This window comes from Camellia sinensis, chromosome 4, assembly GCF_055761805.1.
Source record: "Camellia sinensis isolate YWXY chromosome 4, ASM5576180v1, whole genome shotgun sequence".
Lineage (NCBI taxonomy): Eukaryota > Viridiplantae > Streptophyta > Magnoliopsida > Ericales > Theaceae > Camellia > Camellia sinensis.
In genome coordinates, this window is record NC_138964.1 from 199,390,513 (window position 1) to 199,406,850 (window position 16,338).

The 16,338-nt window shown below is 42.5% G+C and overlaps 2 protein-coding genes across 2 annotated transcripts; both read left to right on the top strand.

The window, feature by feature from the left end:
* The first annotated feature begins 7,141 nt into the window (after positions 1-7,141).
* LOC114312614 (uncharacterized) lies at positions 7,142-8,008 on the top strand. Its single transcript, XM_028258873.2, has one exon. It carries the CDS (start codon positions 7,142-7,144, stop codon positions 8,006-8,008), a length of 867 nt encoding a protein of 288 aa, XP_028114674.2.
* Positions 8,009-8,065: 57 nt separating this feature from the next.
* Positions 8,066-9,295, top strand: LOC145824370 (uncharacterized). The gene has a single exon (XM_082924011.1). It carries the CDS (start codon positions 8,066-8,068, stop codon positions 9,293-9,295), a length of 1,230 nt encoding a protein of 409 aa, XP_082780137.1.
* The last annotated feature ends 7,043 nt before the right edge of the window (positions 9,296-16,338 follow it).

The following is a 16,338-nucleotide window of genomic DNA, read 5'->3' on the forward strand; positions in this document are numbered from 1 at the left end:
TCCAACTCTTGTACATTAGCATTATTTAATCCAATTTAAACATACCAAATCACATTTCAATTAAATTTACCATAAAATCACATAATTCCTAATTAGCATAAAACATTAATCAATTTTTGGTTCGGCCACCGATAAGGCCTTCAATTTACAATTTAAAACATAAAATATGAACAGATAATTTAGCGATCAACAGATAGACATGCATTTAAACTAGCACACTCAATCAATCAGTTCAGAATTTCAGTCAATCTGTCAGTTAACATGCTTAATCATAGGTTAGCACTAATCAGTGGTGAGGGTTGTCACATGGAAAAAGGAGATTACTCTCATTTGCAAGGAGATTGACCCTGATAAAGTTTGTACTTTCTTCTCTACCCGTATACTATCTGTCATTGTATAAAATGCCACAAGGGGTTGCAAAAGAGCTGGATAAGCTTCAGGCCTCATTCCTTTGGGGTGGGTCTGAATTAAGGAAGAAGGTTCATCTAGTAAAATGGAAGGAAGTCTCTAAACTTGTTGACCAAGGAGGATTGGGGGTTAGAAGAGTTAATGAGGTGAATGCTTGCCTTTTATTAAAATGGTGGTGAAGGTTTGGAGTTGAGAGCAAAGCACTTTGGAGAAGAGTCATATGCAACAAATATAAGGTAGATGAAGGGAATTGGTGGCCTTCAGTCACCTCTAACAACAAGTGTTCAAAATTTTGGAAGGATATTGTGAAAAGTAATGAACAAAATAGCAGCCTAATGGTGTTTTTTTTTTTTTGGAAAATTGTCAGTTAAAAGTGGGTAATGGCCATAGAGTGAAGTTCTGGGTGGATAAATGGTGTGAAAATATAAGTCTTAAAGATGATTTCCCACTATTATATAGACTGGTAGTAAACAAGGGAGAGTCTTTCTCTGCAATGATGGAAAGGAAGGTGGTTACAGGTGATTGGTTGTTCCAATTTAGAAAGGAGCGATATGATTAGGAAAGTGTGGAGGTTACCAGATTGATAGGTTTTTTTAGAGGTTTGTCCTGTCCTCTGGTCTCTCTTGGAAGATACACTGGTGTGGGAAGCTTCAAAAACGAGGAGGTTTACAGTTGAACCAGTCTATAAATTTCTGGAAGGTGGTTTTGGCCGCTATAGCAGAACAAGCAAAAGGGTGTGGGTGAAGTACATTCCTCCTAGAGTTCAATTCTTTGGGTGGCTTGCTTGGAAAGGTAGACTTAAAACAGCAGACTTTCTTCTTCGAATTGGTGTTCTCAATGCTAATGCATCAACCCTCTACATTATGTGCAAATCTGTGGATGAGTCAATTAATCATGTCCTATTGTCTTGCCCAGTGACTTGGAGAGTGTGGTCGAAAATACTAAATTGGGGGGGAGTACAAGGTGCACTACCTGATACAGTGGAGGCTATTCTTCACTGGTAGGCAGGGTTTAGGCTCAGCAAAAAGGAGAGGACGATGTGGAAAGCTCTTCCTATTACAGTGTTATGGTCCGTGTGGAAACATCGTAATGAATGCTTATTTAAAGATGTTATTCCAAATGCCGAAGCTGTATGTGATCTGATAAAGTTTAGAATGGCTGTGTGGTTCAAGGAAGTGTTTAAAGATCATAAATTCATAGTGCATGATTTTCTCTTTAACTTGAAGCATATTAGATTCTGTTTGGGTGGTGGTGCGAGGGCAGTGCTATAAGGATGCTTAGTTGTGGGGTGTCTTGCTGCTGGGATGTTTCATTTTGTTCAGTAGGGGGCCACGCAGTGTGATCTTTAATTGCTGGGTGGCTTGATGAAATTGGAATCTTGGTGGAAGGTATAATTGTTTGTTTTGTTGTTGCTGGGCCTCGTAGTGTGATTTTCATTGGCTGGGTGGATTGATGAAGTTGGATTCTTGGTGGAGGATATCATTGTTAGCTTTATTGTTGTTGGTACTATTATGTAATTAATTAGGTTTTGGGTGGTTATTTTGGGAGTGTTTTGGGTGGTTTATTTTACCTAGGTGCTCTTTGTGAAATTTGGTGAGGTTGTTGTATGAGTGGGTGTCTATTTTGGTGGGTTTTATGTTGGTATCTCTCCAACTTTGATGGCTTGAGCTTGTATATGATTGGGTGGTCCTCTTGGTGCCAACCTAGTTGGGATTTGGAGGTTCACTATGATGCTTATTGCTCTTGCCTTGCTTTATTGATGTATTCATGTGCTTTGCCCTTTGTTTTCATCAATAAAGTTTATTTTTTGCCGATCAAAAAAAAAAAAGGTCTTAATTTTTTTAAATTAAGGGGCTTTAACTTAGTTGGCTAACTCTTTGGCCACCAAATCTCTTTTAAAAGTGATGTCTTAGGTTCCACTCTTAGGAGTGAAATAGGAGGGCAATATTTATTTACAAAGTATGTGGGTGCGAGTTTTAACTCTCTCCATAGTGCTAATCTGGCAACTAACCATTGACTTTTGCTAATTTAAAAACAAACAAAAAAAAGTCTCAATTTTTAAAAAATATAGTGAGATAAGGTTTTAAGTTTGTTTCTAACTTTGGGGCTACCTTTGGGGGCCAATTCGAGGAGGAATAAGACATGGCAGCCTATTGTGGATAAGGTGAAGGTGAAACTATCATCATGGAAAAGGAAGCTATTATCTTTTGCTAGTAGATTGACACTTATCAAGTCTGTGTTATCAAGCTTGCCTATCTATTATTTATCTATTTTCAGAATGCCAAAAGGAGTGGTAAAGAGTATTGAGAGGTTGCAAGCTGCTTTTCTATGGGGGGGGATTCAGAGTTGAAGAGAAAGGTTTATCTAGTGAAATGGATGGAAGTTACCAAGACTAAAGAGCAAGGAGGTCTGGGTTTAGGCAGAATCAAGGATTTGAGTGAGAGTTTGTTTCTAAAATGGTGGTGGAGATATGGTTCTAAGAATGGTTTATTATGGAAGAGTGTTGTGTGCAGTAAGTATGATCATGATGGTGGTGGCTAGAGTCCATGTATGGTGATCTCTAGTTCGATGTCCATAGTTTGGCAAGATATACTATCCTCTGTGCTGGAAAATGCTGATCTGTATTCATTTTTTGTTAATAATTCAAAATTTGTGATAGGTAATGGAGAGAGGATTCATTTTTGATGGGATACATGGTTGATGAATGAAAAGTTGAAGGATGTCTTCCCTAAACTTTTCAGTTTATCTAAGACTAAAGATGGTTCACTACAGCTTTTGGTTCAAACCAGAGAAGTAGCAGGGGAGTGGAATTTCTCATTCAAAAGACCTTTAAGAGCTTGGAAAGAGAAGGATGTCAGAAGACTTATTGAGGTGTTGAATGGTGTTCCCAATTTAAGGGTCAATTTAGATGATCAAGTAAGGTGGATTGTTGATTCGTCTGGATCTTTTTTAGTTTCATCTGCTAGGCGAAGGTGTGAGCTTAATCATGGCCCATCTATTAGTATCATGAAACTGTTGTGGGGTAATGGTGCATCACCAAAGGTTAAGTTTTCTGGCTAGTTGGCTTGGAAAGGAAGAGTAAAAACAACAGCATACCTTCAAAGAATATGAGTTCTGGATTCCAATGTAAACAATCTTTGTCCTTTTTGTAGGGAGGTAGTGGAATCTATTAATCACATACTTCTACTCTGTCCTTTGGTATGAAGGTTGTGGTCTGAAATTCTGGAATGGTAGAATTTGTCTTGGGTTATACTTGGGTCTATTGGAGGCCTTTTGGAGTGGTGGTCTGGTATGAGTTTTAACAGATTTGAAAGGCGGATTTGGAAGTCTATTCATTTTACTTTTGTGTGGTCTGTGTAGAAGATCAGAAATAAGTGTTTGTTCCAAGGAGTTCATCCAGATTTCAAGGGTCTTCGGGGATTATTAAAATTAGAATTGCTTTATGGTTGGAATATAACACAGTAGGGATGCTGTTTTTTGTCAATGATGTGGTCTTCAATTTGCAGCAATTAAGGTTTTGTTCAAGATAGCTAAAATGTTGCAGAGGTCTGGGTTGATTTAAGTAGGAGTTTTGTTTGTTCGGTTGGGTGCTTTTGTTCTATTTTGTTGCTTGGTTTGGTTTTGTTGGTTTCTTACCAACATCTTGTCTTGAGCTTTCATTTGATTGGGTGTCCTTCTTGGTGTCAACCTAGTTGGGATTAGGATGGGTTGCTTAGTTATTGTTGCTCTTGTCTTCTCTTTATTGATGTTTGCCCATATGTAATGTATGTTTGTTATCATCAATAAAATTTTTTTCTTTGCCGATCAAAAAAAAAAAAAGGTTTATTTCTAACTTAAGATTGCCAAAAATCTTGAATCACTATTCTATGTACACATAATATAGAATATCTATTGCATATGTGACTGACAAATAAAATAATGTTTAATAAAATTCCACCGCTAATAACCCAAAAGTAAACGTTGTAGAGTAGTCATAAAATATTAGATCATCACTTAATGGAAAATCCATACCATAATGGTAATGAAAATTCATTTATAATTTTTAATTGAAATAAAGTAAATGATATATAAATTCATTTTCTAAACTTAATAATATGTAAATAAAATAATTGATGAATAATTAGAAAAATATAAAAGAATTTATATTTTAATAAAATATCACATTATTAAATTTAAAAAATAAACTTAATTTTTAAATTTCAATAACACTAGTCTTGAAATGATCGTACTTTTAAAATAATATCAACACTATTCTCAATTCAAATGATTCCAAATCGAAAAAGGGAGGAAAAGTGGTGGTTTCGATGTTGTCATCACTGGAGAATACTTTTAAAAGGAGTTGGGTTTCGTTTTAATAAATTAAATTATTTATTTTATAAAATTATTTATTAATATTTTTTATAAAAATATTTATGTCAATTCAATAACTATAATTATTTAATTTATTTCATTTGTCACTTAAAAAGATTGATAGTCTATGTTTTAGAGCACAATTCTAGTTAATTTTTTTTTTAAATATAAATACGATAGTTACGATTATCAGATTGATTTTTTTTTTTCTTTTTATACATAATATACATGAAGCACCCCACTCAAATGACGTCTTTCTAAATATATAGAATCAAGTTCATGCAAGATGACACTAATACGTGAGCCAATAAAATATATTTTTTTTTATCAGCAAACAAAGACTTTATTGATAAAAAAAAGGCACAATACATGCAAAAACAAACATCAACACCCAAGATTGATGAGGAACCAATCAAAAGCACCAAAAAAAAAAAAAAGAATAGAAAAAAAACATTACAATAATACACCAACATTAATACACCTAACAACCAGCAGAACACCCCAATTCAGATTAGCAGCAGCACACTCCAGAGCATGAGGCTCTCCCAATTCAGATTAGCAGCAGCACACTCCAGAGCATGAGACTCCAGAGCGTGAGCCAATAAAATATAAAGGCACACTTTGTTACTTGCTTGAAACACAGTCCAACATACCAATTAAAGTAATATAATAATACTTTGATATCACTGTAATTGTCATCAAACTTAAACGAACTAATTATCTACATACAAATGTTATATCCACGTTTATTTGTCATTAAATATATATATATATATATATATATATATATATATAATGTGCTTTTCAATGACATGTGAAGGGACTAAATGTGAAATGGGTCAGGTCCAAGCCTTGGGTCACCCAATCCGACAAAGTCCGAATCCAAGTGGGTCAGATAAGTATATAGACAAACCAGTTGGGCCTAACTTCATGATCAACAGTCCACCCAAGTCCTCAAGCACTTGGGCCCAACCCGCAGTGGAAAGGCTAGCCCAGCTGTAGTGCTGGTCTGGGCCGAGCTGCGAAACGGAATTTGTGGGCCGAACAGATAATGGGTCAGCGCATCTCCATGAATGATCCCGAAAAAGGCCGAGCCGAGGCACTTCAGTACCGAGCTGAAGTACATGAGTACCGAGCTAGAGAAACCTCACAAGGAAACGTGGGAGCTGTGAGTGCAAGCATGTACAGGTTGCCACCTCAGCTGATCCCCCACACCTAGAATCACAGAGGTTGTTGAACCAAAGGAATGTGATTTGTTATCAGCATGCCTATAATGAGTATATGCAATCAATGACAACTACCAGGTGGTCCCCCACCTGGAGTAATGCTGAAAGGACACCTAGCAGCATCCACATTCCATGAAACCACCTTGAGAAGCAAGTAAGGAATACTATATATATTTCATAAACTTCACATTGAATGTAACTGGATTGAACTGAACTAAGGAGAACTGTTCTAATCACACTTAGCATACATTCCTTCTCCGATCATTGATTCCCACGCCGGAGGGGTTATCCGGCCAACCCCGACCGGGCAGCTCTAACGGTGCTTCTTGTGGCAGGAGTCCCCGTCCCTGGATAGTCCAACTGAGTGCGGAGCCCCGATCCACTTTCATCTAGTGCAGAATCCGGTACGCACAATTGGTGCGGTGAGCGTGGATCACTTTATCTCTGAGCTCTGCATTCAGTTCCGGCAATGGGGATTGAGGACATTCCGCCTTCAGCACATACTCCACCGACGGAAAAGACGAAGGACAAAGGTTTGGCACTCCCAACAGTTCTGGAGGAGCAAACTAGAAACAATAATCGAACCCTCGAATCCATCGAGCATCGACTGCCCTTCGCTGGAGGTTCTTCTCATCATTTCCTTCTGGAAAAGGATTATAGAGATCAAATTATAGATTCCATGGGAATGGAGATACAGGAATTGAAAGCTCAACTTAAGAAGGTGTTGGGTGATCCGACGGAAAAGAGGACGGAAGCAGAGCCCTCTCGTTTGCAACGAAGGAGCTCGTCTAGAGAACTACCAGTGAAAAAATTTCCCAGGAATGGCTCCCCAGCACAAAGTGAAGCGGCGAGTAGCCACACCCGTGGGTCACGCCGGAGGAGGGCCAAGAGGCAGAAGACGGTTAGTCAACAAACTAAATACCCTCCTCAGGACCTTCGCACTTGGCTAATTGGCAATAGGCAGAACGAGCAACATCGAGATCATCTAGACCGTACTATTCACCAGAGAGAACATCGAGCGCTGGACAGGCTCATCTCTTCGCCATTCTCTCCGAAGATTGAGACCATGAGACCTCCAAAGAAGTTCACTCCACCAAAGTTCACTTTCGTATGATGGGAAATCGGACCCTCTGACACATATCAGCCATTTTAGAAAGATGATGTCCCTATGGAGCCGAGATGAGGCACTGATGTGCAAAGTCTTCCCATCCAGCTTGGGAGAAACCGGACTCCGATGGTTCGATCGACTCCCCGCTGGATCGATTCATGGCTGGAAGCAGCTCTCCAAAGAGTTCCTAGCCAGGTTCGTCTTCAATACTAAGATCCCAAAAGAGCCGGATACGCTGTTTGGCCTCAAGAAGGAGCAAGAGGAAATGCTGTACAATTATGCTAGAAGATACTGGAAAGAGTATAATGATCTGGAAGAAAATGTGTGCAGCAAGCAGATGGCCGTTATGTCCTTCAAACATGGTCTGCGCCCGGAAAGTAAGTTAAGACAATCACTTACCAAGCGCCCGGCCACAGCTTTGAAAGACTTGCGCGCCAGGATTGAGCAATATGCTCATCTCGAAGACGATCAGATCCCCATCGAGGTAGTGTCAGCAGAACAAACAGCTCGGCAGAGGAAGAGAACGGATCGAGGAGAACACCGAGGGATTGCAGTGAATGAGGTGGATAAGTCCAAATCCCATGAAGCCGTTGTGACTGTGTTCAAAGAGCCAATCTATCGAATCCTGGAAAAGATCAAGAGAGAGCCCTTCTTTGTTTGGCCGCCGAAAATATTGGGAGATCCAGCTCGGCCTAATCAGAAGCTCAGATGCACCTACCACCAAGACAGGGGACACATGACTCATAACTGCAGGGCACTGAAGCAACACTTGGAAGACCTGGTGGCAGCTGGACACCTAAGGGAATACATTGATCAAGATAAGGAAGTGGCCAAGCTAGGGAACCCACCTCCAGAAGCAAATATTGCGCATCCAGCCCGGCTGATAATAAATGTGATCCATGGGACAGCGGCTTAGGAATCTGAGGAGGCACTATAGGAAGAGATCGCGAAGGCTGCGCAAATTCAGCGAATCATGTTAGTGGAGCCGGCATCGAAAAAGGTACGTACAGTATCTAAATCCCCCTTGTGCACTGTTTCATTTACTAGCAAAGATTTAGAAGGCATACAGCACCTACATACTGATGCATTGATTATAACTGTTGGGATTAGGAAACGATTTGATGTAAAACGAGTCCTAGTAGATCAGGGCAGTGCGGCAGACATACTGTATTATGATTTGTTCAGAAAGCTCGGCCTCTCCGAGCAGCATCTCATCCCAGCGGCAGCCCCGTTGGTCGGTTTTAATTCACAGCCGGAATGGCCGCTCGGCAGAATAGTATTGCCAGTCGTAGCGGGGACAAAAACCCTCCAAATAGAGTTCTTGGTTATTAATATACCATCCCCCTATAACGCCATACTTGGCCGTCCGTGGATTCATCAAATGGAAGCAGTCCATTCAACCTATCACCAGCTCATCCGTTTCCCAACGGAACACAGAGTAGAGCAGATCTCAGGGGACCAAGTTGCGTCCAAACATTGTTTCATGGCAGCATTAAAGGCAAAGCAGCTCTGCAATCGGGTACAGATGGTAGAAGTCGCCGGACAGCCAGTCTTGGAAGATGTGGGGGGAACTCCAGAGGAAAAGATAGTAGAGGATTTGGAAAAAGTCTTGGTAAGAGAAGATGACCCGGAAAAGTACTTCCTTATCGGTACCTCGCTAGGCGCTGATGAGAAACTTCAGCTGCTAGAACTGCTGAGGGAAAATATGGAGGTATTCGCGTGGTCAGCATATGATACTCCAGGGTTGGACCCAGAATTTGCTTGCCACAAGCTCAACATCAATCCTTTAGCTCGGCCCATTGTACAGAAAAGTCAGAGATCCTCAGTTGAGCACACCGAAGCAGTAATTGCCAAAGTCGAAAAACTTCTGGCCTCAGGAGCAATCAGAGAAGTTCAGTACCCGCAATGGCTGTCTAACACAGTTGTAGTCAAGAAGAAGAACGGAAAATGGAGAGTTTGTGTCGATTTCACTTGCTTGAACAAAACCTGCCCTAAAGATAATTTTCCGCTGCCTCGCATTGATCAACTAGTAGACTCAACAGCAGGGCATGAGCGCATGAGCTTTCTAGAAGCTTATAGCGGTTATCATCAAATACCACTGTTCGGTCCGGATCAAGAAAAAATAGCGTTTATCACTCCGAGAGGGACCTACTGCTACAGAGTAATGCCATTTGGCCTCAAGAACGCCGGGGCGACCTACTAGCGAATGATCACTCGGATGTTCAAAGACCAACTGGGGGAAACCATAGAAGCCTATATAGATGATATGGTAGTAAAAAGCAAGCTTGCTACAAACCACCTCGCAGACTTGAGAGAAGTTTTTAGCATCCTGAAAAACCACCAGCTTCGCCTCAATGCCTCGAAATGCGCCTTCGAGGTAGGAACAGGGAAGTTCTTGGGATATATGGTCACTCACAGAGGAATTGAAGCGAATCCGGATCAAATTAGGGCAATACAGGATCTCGTAGTGCCAACAAAGTCTAAGGAACTGCAGAAACTAGCCGGAATGGCGGCCGCACTGAATCGGTTTATTAGCAAATCCTCAGATCGGATGAAGCCCTTCTTCCAGCTTTTGAGGAAAAAGGCAGCATTTGAATGGAGTAGCGAATGTATCGAAGCACTGCAGAGCCTCAAAAGATACCTCAGTACACCTCCTCTACTGTCCACTCCAGAACCGGGAGAGGAGCTGTACCTCTATCTAGCAGTCTTAGATCATGCCGTGAGCGCAATATTAATTCGAGAAGTTGACAAGGAACAGAGACCAGTATATTATGTTAGCAAGACTTTACTAGATGCCGAGACACGGTATCTACCACTGGAAAAGTTAGCTTACGCGCTGCTTATCGCCTCAAGAAAGTTGCAACATTACTTCCAGGGGCATATCATTAACGTCTGTAGACACACCATTTTTGACGGTCCTCAAGACTTGGACGTCACCGTTTGAACACCCGGTGATCATCCATGTTTGTGTTCGTTTGGAGTTCCCGGTGGTCTCGGCTACGTGTCTCGCCTCAAGATCTCCGAACTCGACTGTTTAGTGTCTGGTTTTGCACCAAACACTTTTGTTTTGCCTTGGAGGGGCAGGGAATGCCTTCCGAGGCATCCCCACACATCACCAGCCATGGCCAGAGGCCACCGGCTGGTGTTTTGTTGCCATCGGCAAAGTATATTGCCGGTCGGCATTCTTTGTTGCCGGTCGGCAGTACATTTTGTCAAAATGGAAATTTTGAGCAGCCAACTACTGTTCATCCGCTTTTGCAGATATTTTAATACAGCTGGCTTGCATTTTGTTCCCCTCCATACACGTGTATGGAGGGATGGCTTCCTTGTTAGCTTCTTGAGTAAGCTTTACAAGATTGGCTTCTCTATAAGAGGAGCCCTCCCCTCTTGGCTTTAGGGTTAGAGAAAAAAAAGGTTAGAAAAGTTGTGAGAGAAGCTCTGGTTCTAGGTTTAGGGTTTTGTATCTATCCTATATCTATATCTCTCATTCTCTTGTATTGTGTGTTTAGGCTTACTATTGCACACAAACACATAGTGTTACACCTTTTCTTGGTTCTTGAAGGGCCAGAGGTTTGTTATTGAAGCTTTGGAGCTGTTTTGAGCTCAAGGAAGGGGCTGGTCCACCATTTGTGAAGAAGGTCAACAAGGGCAACAATCTTACCCCTTTTTACCCCATTCTTGCATACTATTTTTGCCTATCTTAGAACTGTTTTTGAGCTTAGTGTATAATATAAAAAAGTTCTTTTTTTGGGCCCTCTAAATAGTTTGTTTAGAGTGTTTTGTGGTTTGGAGGTGTTTGACCCCTTTTAAGCCGTGAGGGGCTCCTTTTTGTGCTATTTTGAGTGAGCTCTGGGACTTTGGTGTTTGGGCCTCCTCACCACTGAAATCTTGAGGGATTTAAGTGGTAAGGATGGTGCCTTGAAGTCCCAAGAAGGGGAGGGCCACCCCCTCTCCTTATTGTCCTTGAAAATGGCCATTTTTGCCTCTTTAATGAGCACCTAGCTAAGCCTCATGTTGACCATGCCTTGGCTGCTATTTATGCTTATTTTGCCATGAAATAGCATTGTTGTATGTTGGTTTTGGTACACCATGCTTGCTTAGCATACATGCCTTGTAATGCCACTTTGTTGCCTTAACATGCCTTAGGTTGTAAACCATTGTTCTAGCATGTTTTAGGCTTGGCTTTGTGAAGCTTTTGTGCTTATTTTGCTATGTTTGAGGTCTGTCCTTAGTTGTTTGGGTCTACTTTGGCATGCTTAGTATAGCCCCTTTGCATTTTTGGTTTGTTGGCCTTAAGTGTGTGAATGTATAGCATGCATCCTTGCCTTAATTTAGTGGGTTGGGACCATTTGCCATGTTATTTCAGTCCTTTTAACATGCTTGTATGCTTGCCTTGGATGCCTCTTTGAAGCTTTGAAAGCTTGTCTTGCATGCTCCATGTTTTGGTCATTGTGCATGCTTTTGAATTTGAGCCACTTAGATGCCATCTAGGTGTCCCTTGGGAGTTGTTTAGGTTCGCATTAGACCTATTTTAAGTCCTCTTAGCCTTGTGAGGCTTGGTTGACTTAGTCTTGGTTTAAGCCTCCTGGCTTGTCTTGGGTTTTTGGCTTTGTTTGCATGCCTTGTTTATCTTGTTTAATTGGCTTTGCACCTTTTGTAACATGATTTTCAATACTTACCTTGTATGCCATTAGTCCATGTTATGCCTCTTTCAAGTGTGCTTGAGAGTTGCCCTTTTGTGCTTGAGTGTTAGCCCTTTAACATGTGCATGTGTGTATGTGTGTTTAGTCCTCATTTCATAGCACTTATGGCCACTGTTTTGGGCCTAATTAGAGCTGCCTAAATCATGCTTAAGTCCATCCTTTGCTTGCTTGCATGCTTACCTTGCATGTTTGTTTGCATGCTTGCATGTACATCTTGCATTCCCATGTTGCATCCTTAGCTTGCATGCCTAGGTTGCATTGCATCTAGCATGCATGTCTTGTTCCTTGATCTAGTGATAGGAATTGGGCTTTGGTTTGTTGGTTTGCATTGTATTTGACATCAAAATGTGCACACTTGGTCCCTTGGGCCCTCACGCATGGAAATGCGCGATTGATGGTCTGAGAACCAAGGAGCATGTCCCTTTGACTCACTCACATGATAAGGGACATGATTGGTGCATATATGGCTTGAATTGCATTGCCATGCAAAGTTCTGTCCTCTGCTGCAGTCAAACAGGTTATGCAGGAACTTCTTGCCGATCGACTGCATAGAGTGCCGACCGGCAATGAATCGGTGGCCGATGGATTCATTGTGTGCCGATGGACACCAAATCACAGCCGGTGATGATTCCCTCCAGCCGGTGGCACTCCTCAACATCCAGTAAGCACATCCTAAGACTTTGGCAGTCTTCAGAGGAGTATAGTAGGGAAAACAGAGGCAGCTTGCGCATGGCAGTGTACTTCCGAGCAGGACCGAGTATGCATTGCATTGGGCTCTCTTCCCGAGGTAGTTTATCTGTTTTCCCTAGATTAGTTAATTTGCTTAGCTAATTAGATGGCCTGTAATATTTAATTAGCTTGTAGGTTAATTATCTGTAATATTTATTTGGTCCCTCCGGGCGAGGGCGAATCTGTAATAAGTGTGGGTGCGTGTGTGTGCATGTCTTCCAATCCCCACTTCTTTCTTCCCTTTTATTTACCTGCATATGAAGGTAGATTAGGGCATGTTTAAATTAGCATACCTTATGCTATGCATGCGTGCATCCATACATTTGTCTTGCATGCACCGGGCTCGGTACATCATGCTAACTGCATTTGTACTTCAATTCCAAATTGAATACGTGCATCAATTGATTGCATTTCACATGCCATGTTTAGGTTAGCCGAGCCTACTCTAAATTGCATCCTGTATGTGTTGCATTAGTCAATTTGACATGAACTAGGACCATGCATGTTGGCTAACTAGTTTATTGTTTTGGCACGGAGTACGATGTAAGTATTTTCATGCTTTAGCATATCGCATGCGTGTGAATGCTATCATGACAGCATGCTTACCATGTGGCTAGATGCTTATGTGATAAACTGTTTGAATGCCTGTGGGTGAAGGTTGGATTGTCTGAGTTGGAAAAACTCGTTGAAATCCATATTTTAGCCTACTTGCGAGTAGCAAATTCCAAAGTGTTTTTCAAGACAAATGGATATGCAATGCTTATTTCCAAATTAGGCAATCTAGTCTATACATGTTTGCTGTGCGCATAACATAGTAATTCTAGGCTAATAACTGGAATAAGAACACATAACGTTTTCAAAAACGGATATCATGGTTAGTAGAGGCCGGTCTTCGGATCGGGCGAGAGGGGGTGCTTATAGCTGACCTTCCTCGATCATACCCAAGTTCCCGAGCCGAGACAACTTTGGTGATGACGGACACGTGGCCTTTGGCACTGAGTCAGGGTTTCCTAAATTCCCCCATTAAAATATTTAGGTGGCGACTCTGTATCTGGCAAAGCAGTCCATGTTTGGCACTTCTTTTCAAAAATCTATTTTCTCAAAACGATTTGCCGGATTTAGACTCTTTGGTTCAGATTTAGAACCGCAAACAAAATCGAGTCCGAACTGTAAACTGTAGCGCGGGGTCCCTCGCAGGCGTGCTACAGTTTCTGGCGACTCTGCTGGGGATTAATAGAGGGCTTGACTCGAACTCGTGATATCCCGTTTTGATTACACTTATGTGTTTCTTTGCATTGGATGTGCACTGGTGCGCCTAGGACACCGTGTTTTCCATCTGCCATTCCTGAACGGTTTACCGGAGGCTTGTCTTGTCAAGGCATGACCATAAGGCTGACCGGTTATGGGCTCTGACAGTATGGGAACACAAACCCCAATTTTTATCGGGGCACCCCTTTTGACCATTCGACCTAGTACATATTCGGATCCATAGTGACCATTCCAAACTAGGACAGGTTGCTTACCCGATGTTAGGTTGTTTGAAAACCACTGCGTGCGTAGTGAAACCCTAGCTCCTGACAAAATAGGACAGGGAAACCCTACCCCTCCATAGGGGTGTTTTGGCTCTCACTTATCTGCTATGTGCATTAGAGTGTATCTCTACAGGAACGTACATATCAGTTTGCAAGTTTGAGTATCAGGCCCGAGGGCACCAGTATCAGTGTTATTGAGAAATCAATTATCTGCGGGTATCAAGTTCAGTTTTGGGAACAGTGATTCTGGGGAACAGTGATCAGTAGTAGAGTGCAGTTGTTCGGCTACACCTGTGATTGATCTGTGTGGGCTGAAATGCTGTTTGTTTTTCCTTTCAGTTCAAAGTGTCCAAAGAATTGATACAGAGTAGCTAGTGTTCCCCCTTACTGAGGCAAGACAGATATCTGATCCGTCAGTCACCGTTCAGTACAGCGGACTTGTGATGACGTAGAATTCAGAAGAGATTGTGGTTATGATGGCTACGCTAGATCAAGGGATCACCCTGCAGGATGAAACCAATGTTGATGTATCGCATCCGCCCAGGTCGCCTGTCACGCACCCGATCTGGACTCTCCAGTTGTATTAGGCTCGCGAGCCCACCATATTCTAGCTGATGGGAATGATTGGTGACCTCCAGAGATCTGTGGCCGATCTGGCCTATGGAATGTCGGCTTCACCGCCAGCGGCACCGTATGCCGGGAATTTCATACCACAGGAGCCCCCGCTACTGGGGTGGATTGTGATAGAGCTCAGCCAGCCAGAGGTGGCTTCCAGCTACAGCCACGACGTGTCAGCAACAACCGAGCTTCGCTCTGAAGTAGCAACCCAAACCCTTGACCAGGCTGAGGCCAGAGGCAAGAACAAAATGAAGGCAGATGTCGATCCTATTGAACAACTGCTATGGACAGTCGAGGTTTTGAAGGCCGGAGGGATGAACAAGCAACAGATATCCGCAGTTGTGGAAAAAACTATGGAGGATGCTTTCCCCACTCCACCTGAGGGTAGTTCAAGTCAGTCGGAAAATCGGGATAGGCCCCGTCATGCCAGAACAGTTCCTTCTATTCCCAACCCTGCACCTGGGAAAGATCAGAAAACCAAGGCAGTGCCTGCCGACCCTTTTGCTAGTGCGTCTAGTAAGAATACTCAGACTTCAAAGTACCTGCCTCGAGGGCGCAGGGTCTTTCATGCTCTCTACATGCCTTTGTCTAAGGCACTTCAGATTCTTGCCGAACGGGGGCACCTCAAACCCCTTGAACCTCGGCCTCTCCCGAAGAATCTCCCTCTCACACATGATGTTGCTTTGTACTGCGCGTACCACCAACAGACCGGTCACGCCACCGACAACTGTTTCCGCCTTCGCCATAAAGTGCAGGATCTGATCGGTAATGAGGTCATTCTTCCACCTACCTCAGGGAAGTCGGTTACCACCGAGCTGTTGGACTTTGAGGATATTGCGAGTATGTGATCAGGGGTTGGACCACCTGCGGGCGGCGCTCAGTGTATTTCATGATGTGGCGTCTGGCACGCACTTTTTGAGCATTTGCAAATGCAGTTTTGTAGCTTCTGGCTTGGGTTTTGAGTCAGTTCTCTATTTTGTTTTGAGTCTGTTTCTTTGCTTTGAGTCAGTCTTTTTTATTTTCGGGTCTGTCTTGTGGTACCGAGTCAGTCCCGTTGTATAGGATGTCGAGTGATTCCGGGATTGTTACCTCGAACACCGTTTTTGTATTTAACCTTTTTGCTTTCTTTTTGAGTCTGTCTCTACTGTGGAGCTAGTTACATCCGAGAAACCTGAATGAAACAGCTGCGGCTATCATGTATCCATGCTTATTGTTTGTTTTGGGCTAGTTGTGCTAGAGGATTTGAATCAAACGGCCGTGCATTCCACCTGTTCTCTTGTGCCCTGAAAATCATTGCATTGACCTATGTTTTTTCAAAACCTCTTTAACACTGCGATAAAAACGAAGAGGAAGGAATTCCTCTGGCTTTGCAAAAATTTGATCAATTGAGAGAAAGAGAGGCATGCTAAGCCCTTAATGAATCAAACCATGCTTGTCAGCGTGAGTACTGGGAAGGACCCTGGCTTGATCCAGATTGGTTCCACACTATCTTTGGCGCGAGCGATTTGTCGCTTTCTTAAAAACTTTCAAAAACAAATGTTTTGCGCGGCCCTGTGAAGACCTGTGTGGAATCGCTCTTGAGATTGTGCAGCCTAGGATCGCTCTCAGCCTCAAGATTCAACCCGTTCGTTTTCGAAACTTAAACCTGTTCAGAATGTTCAACG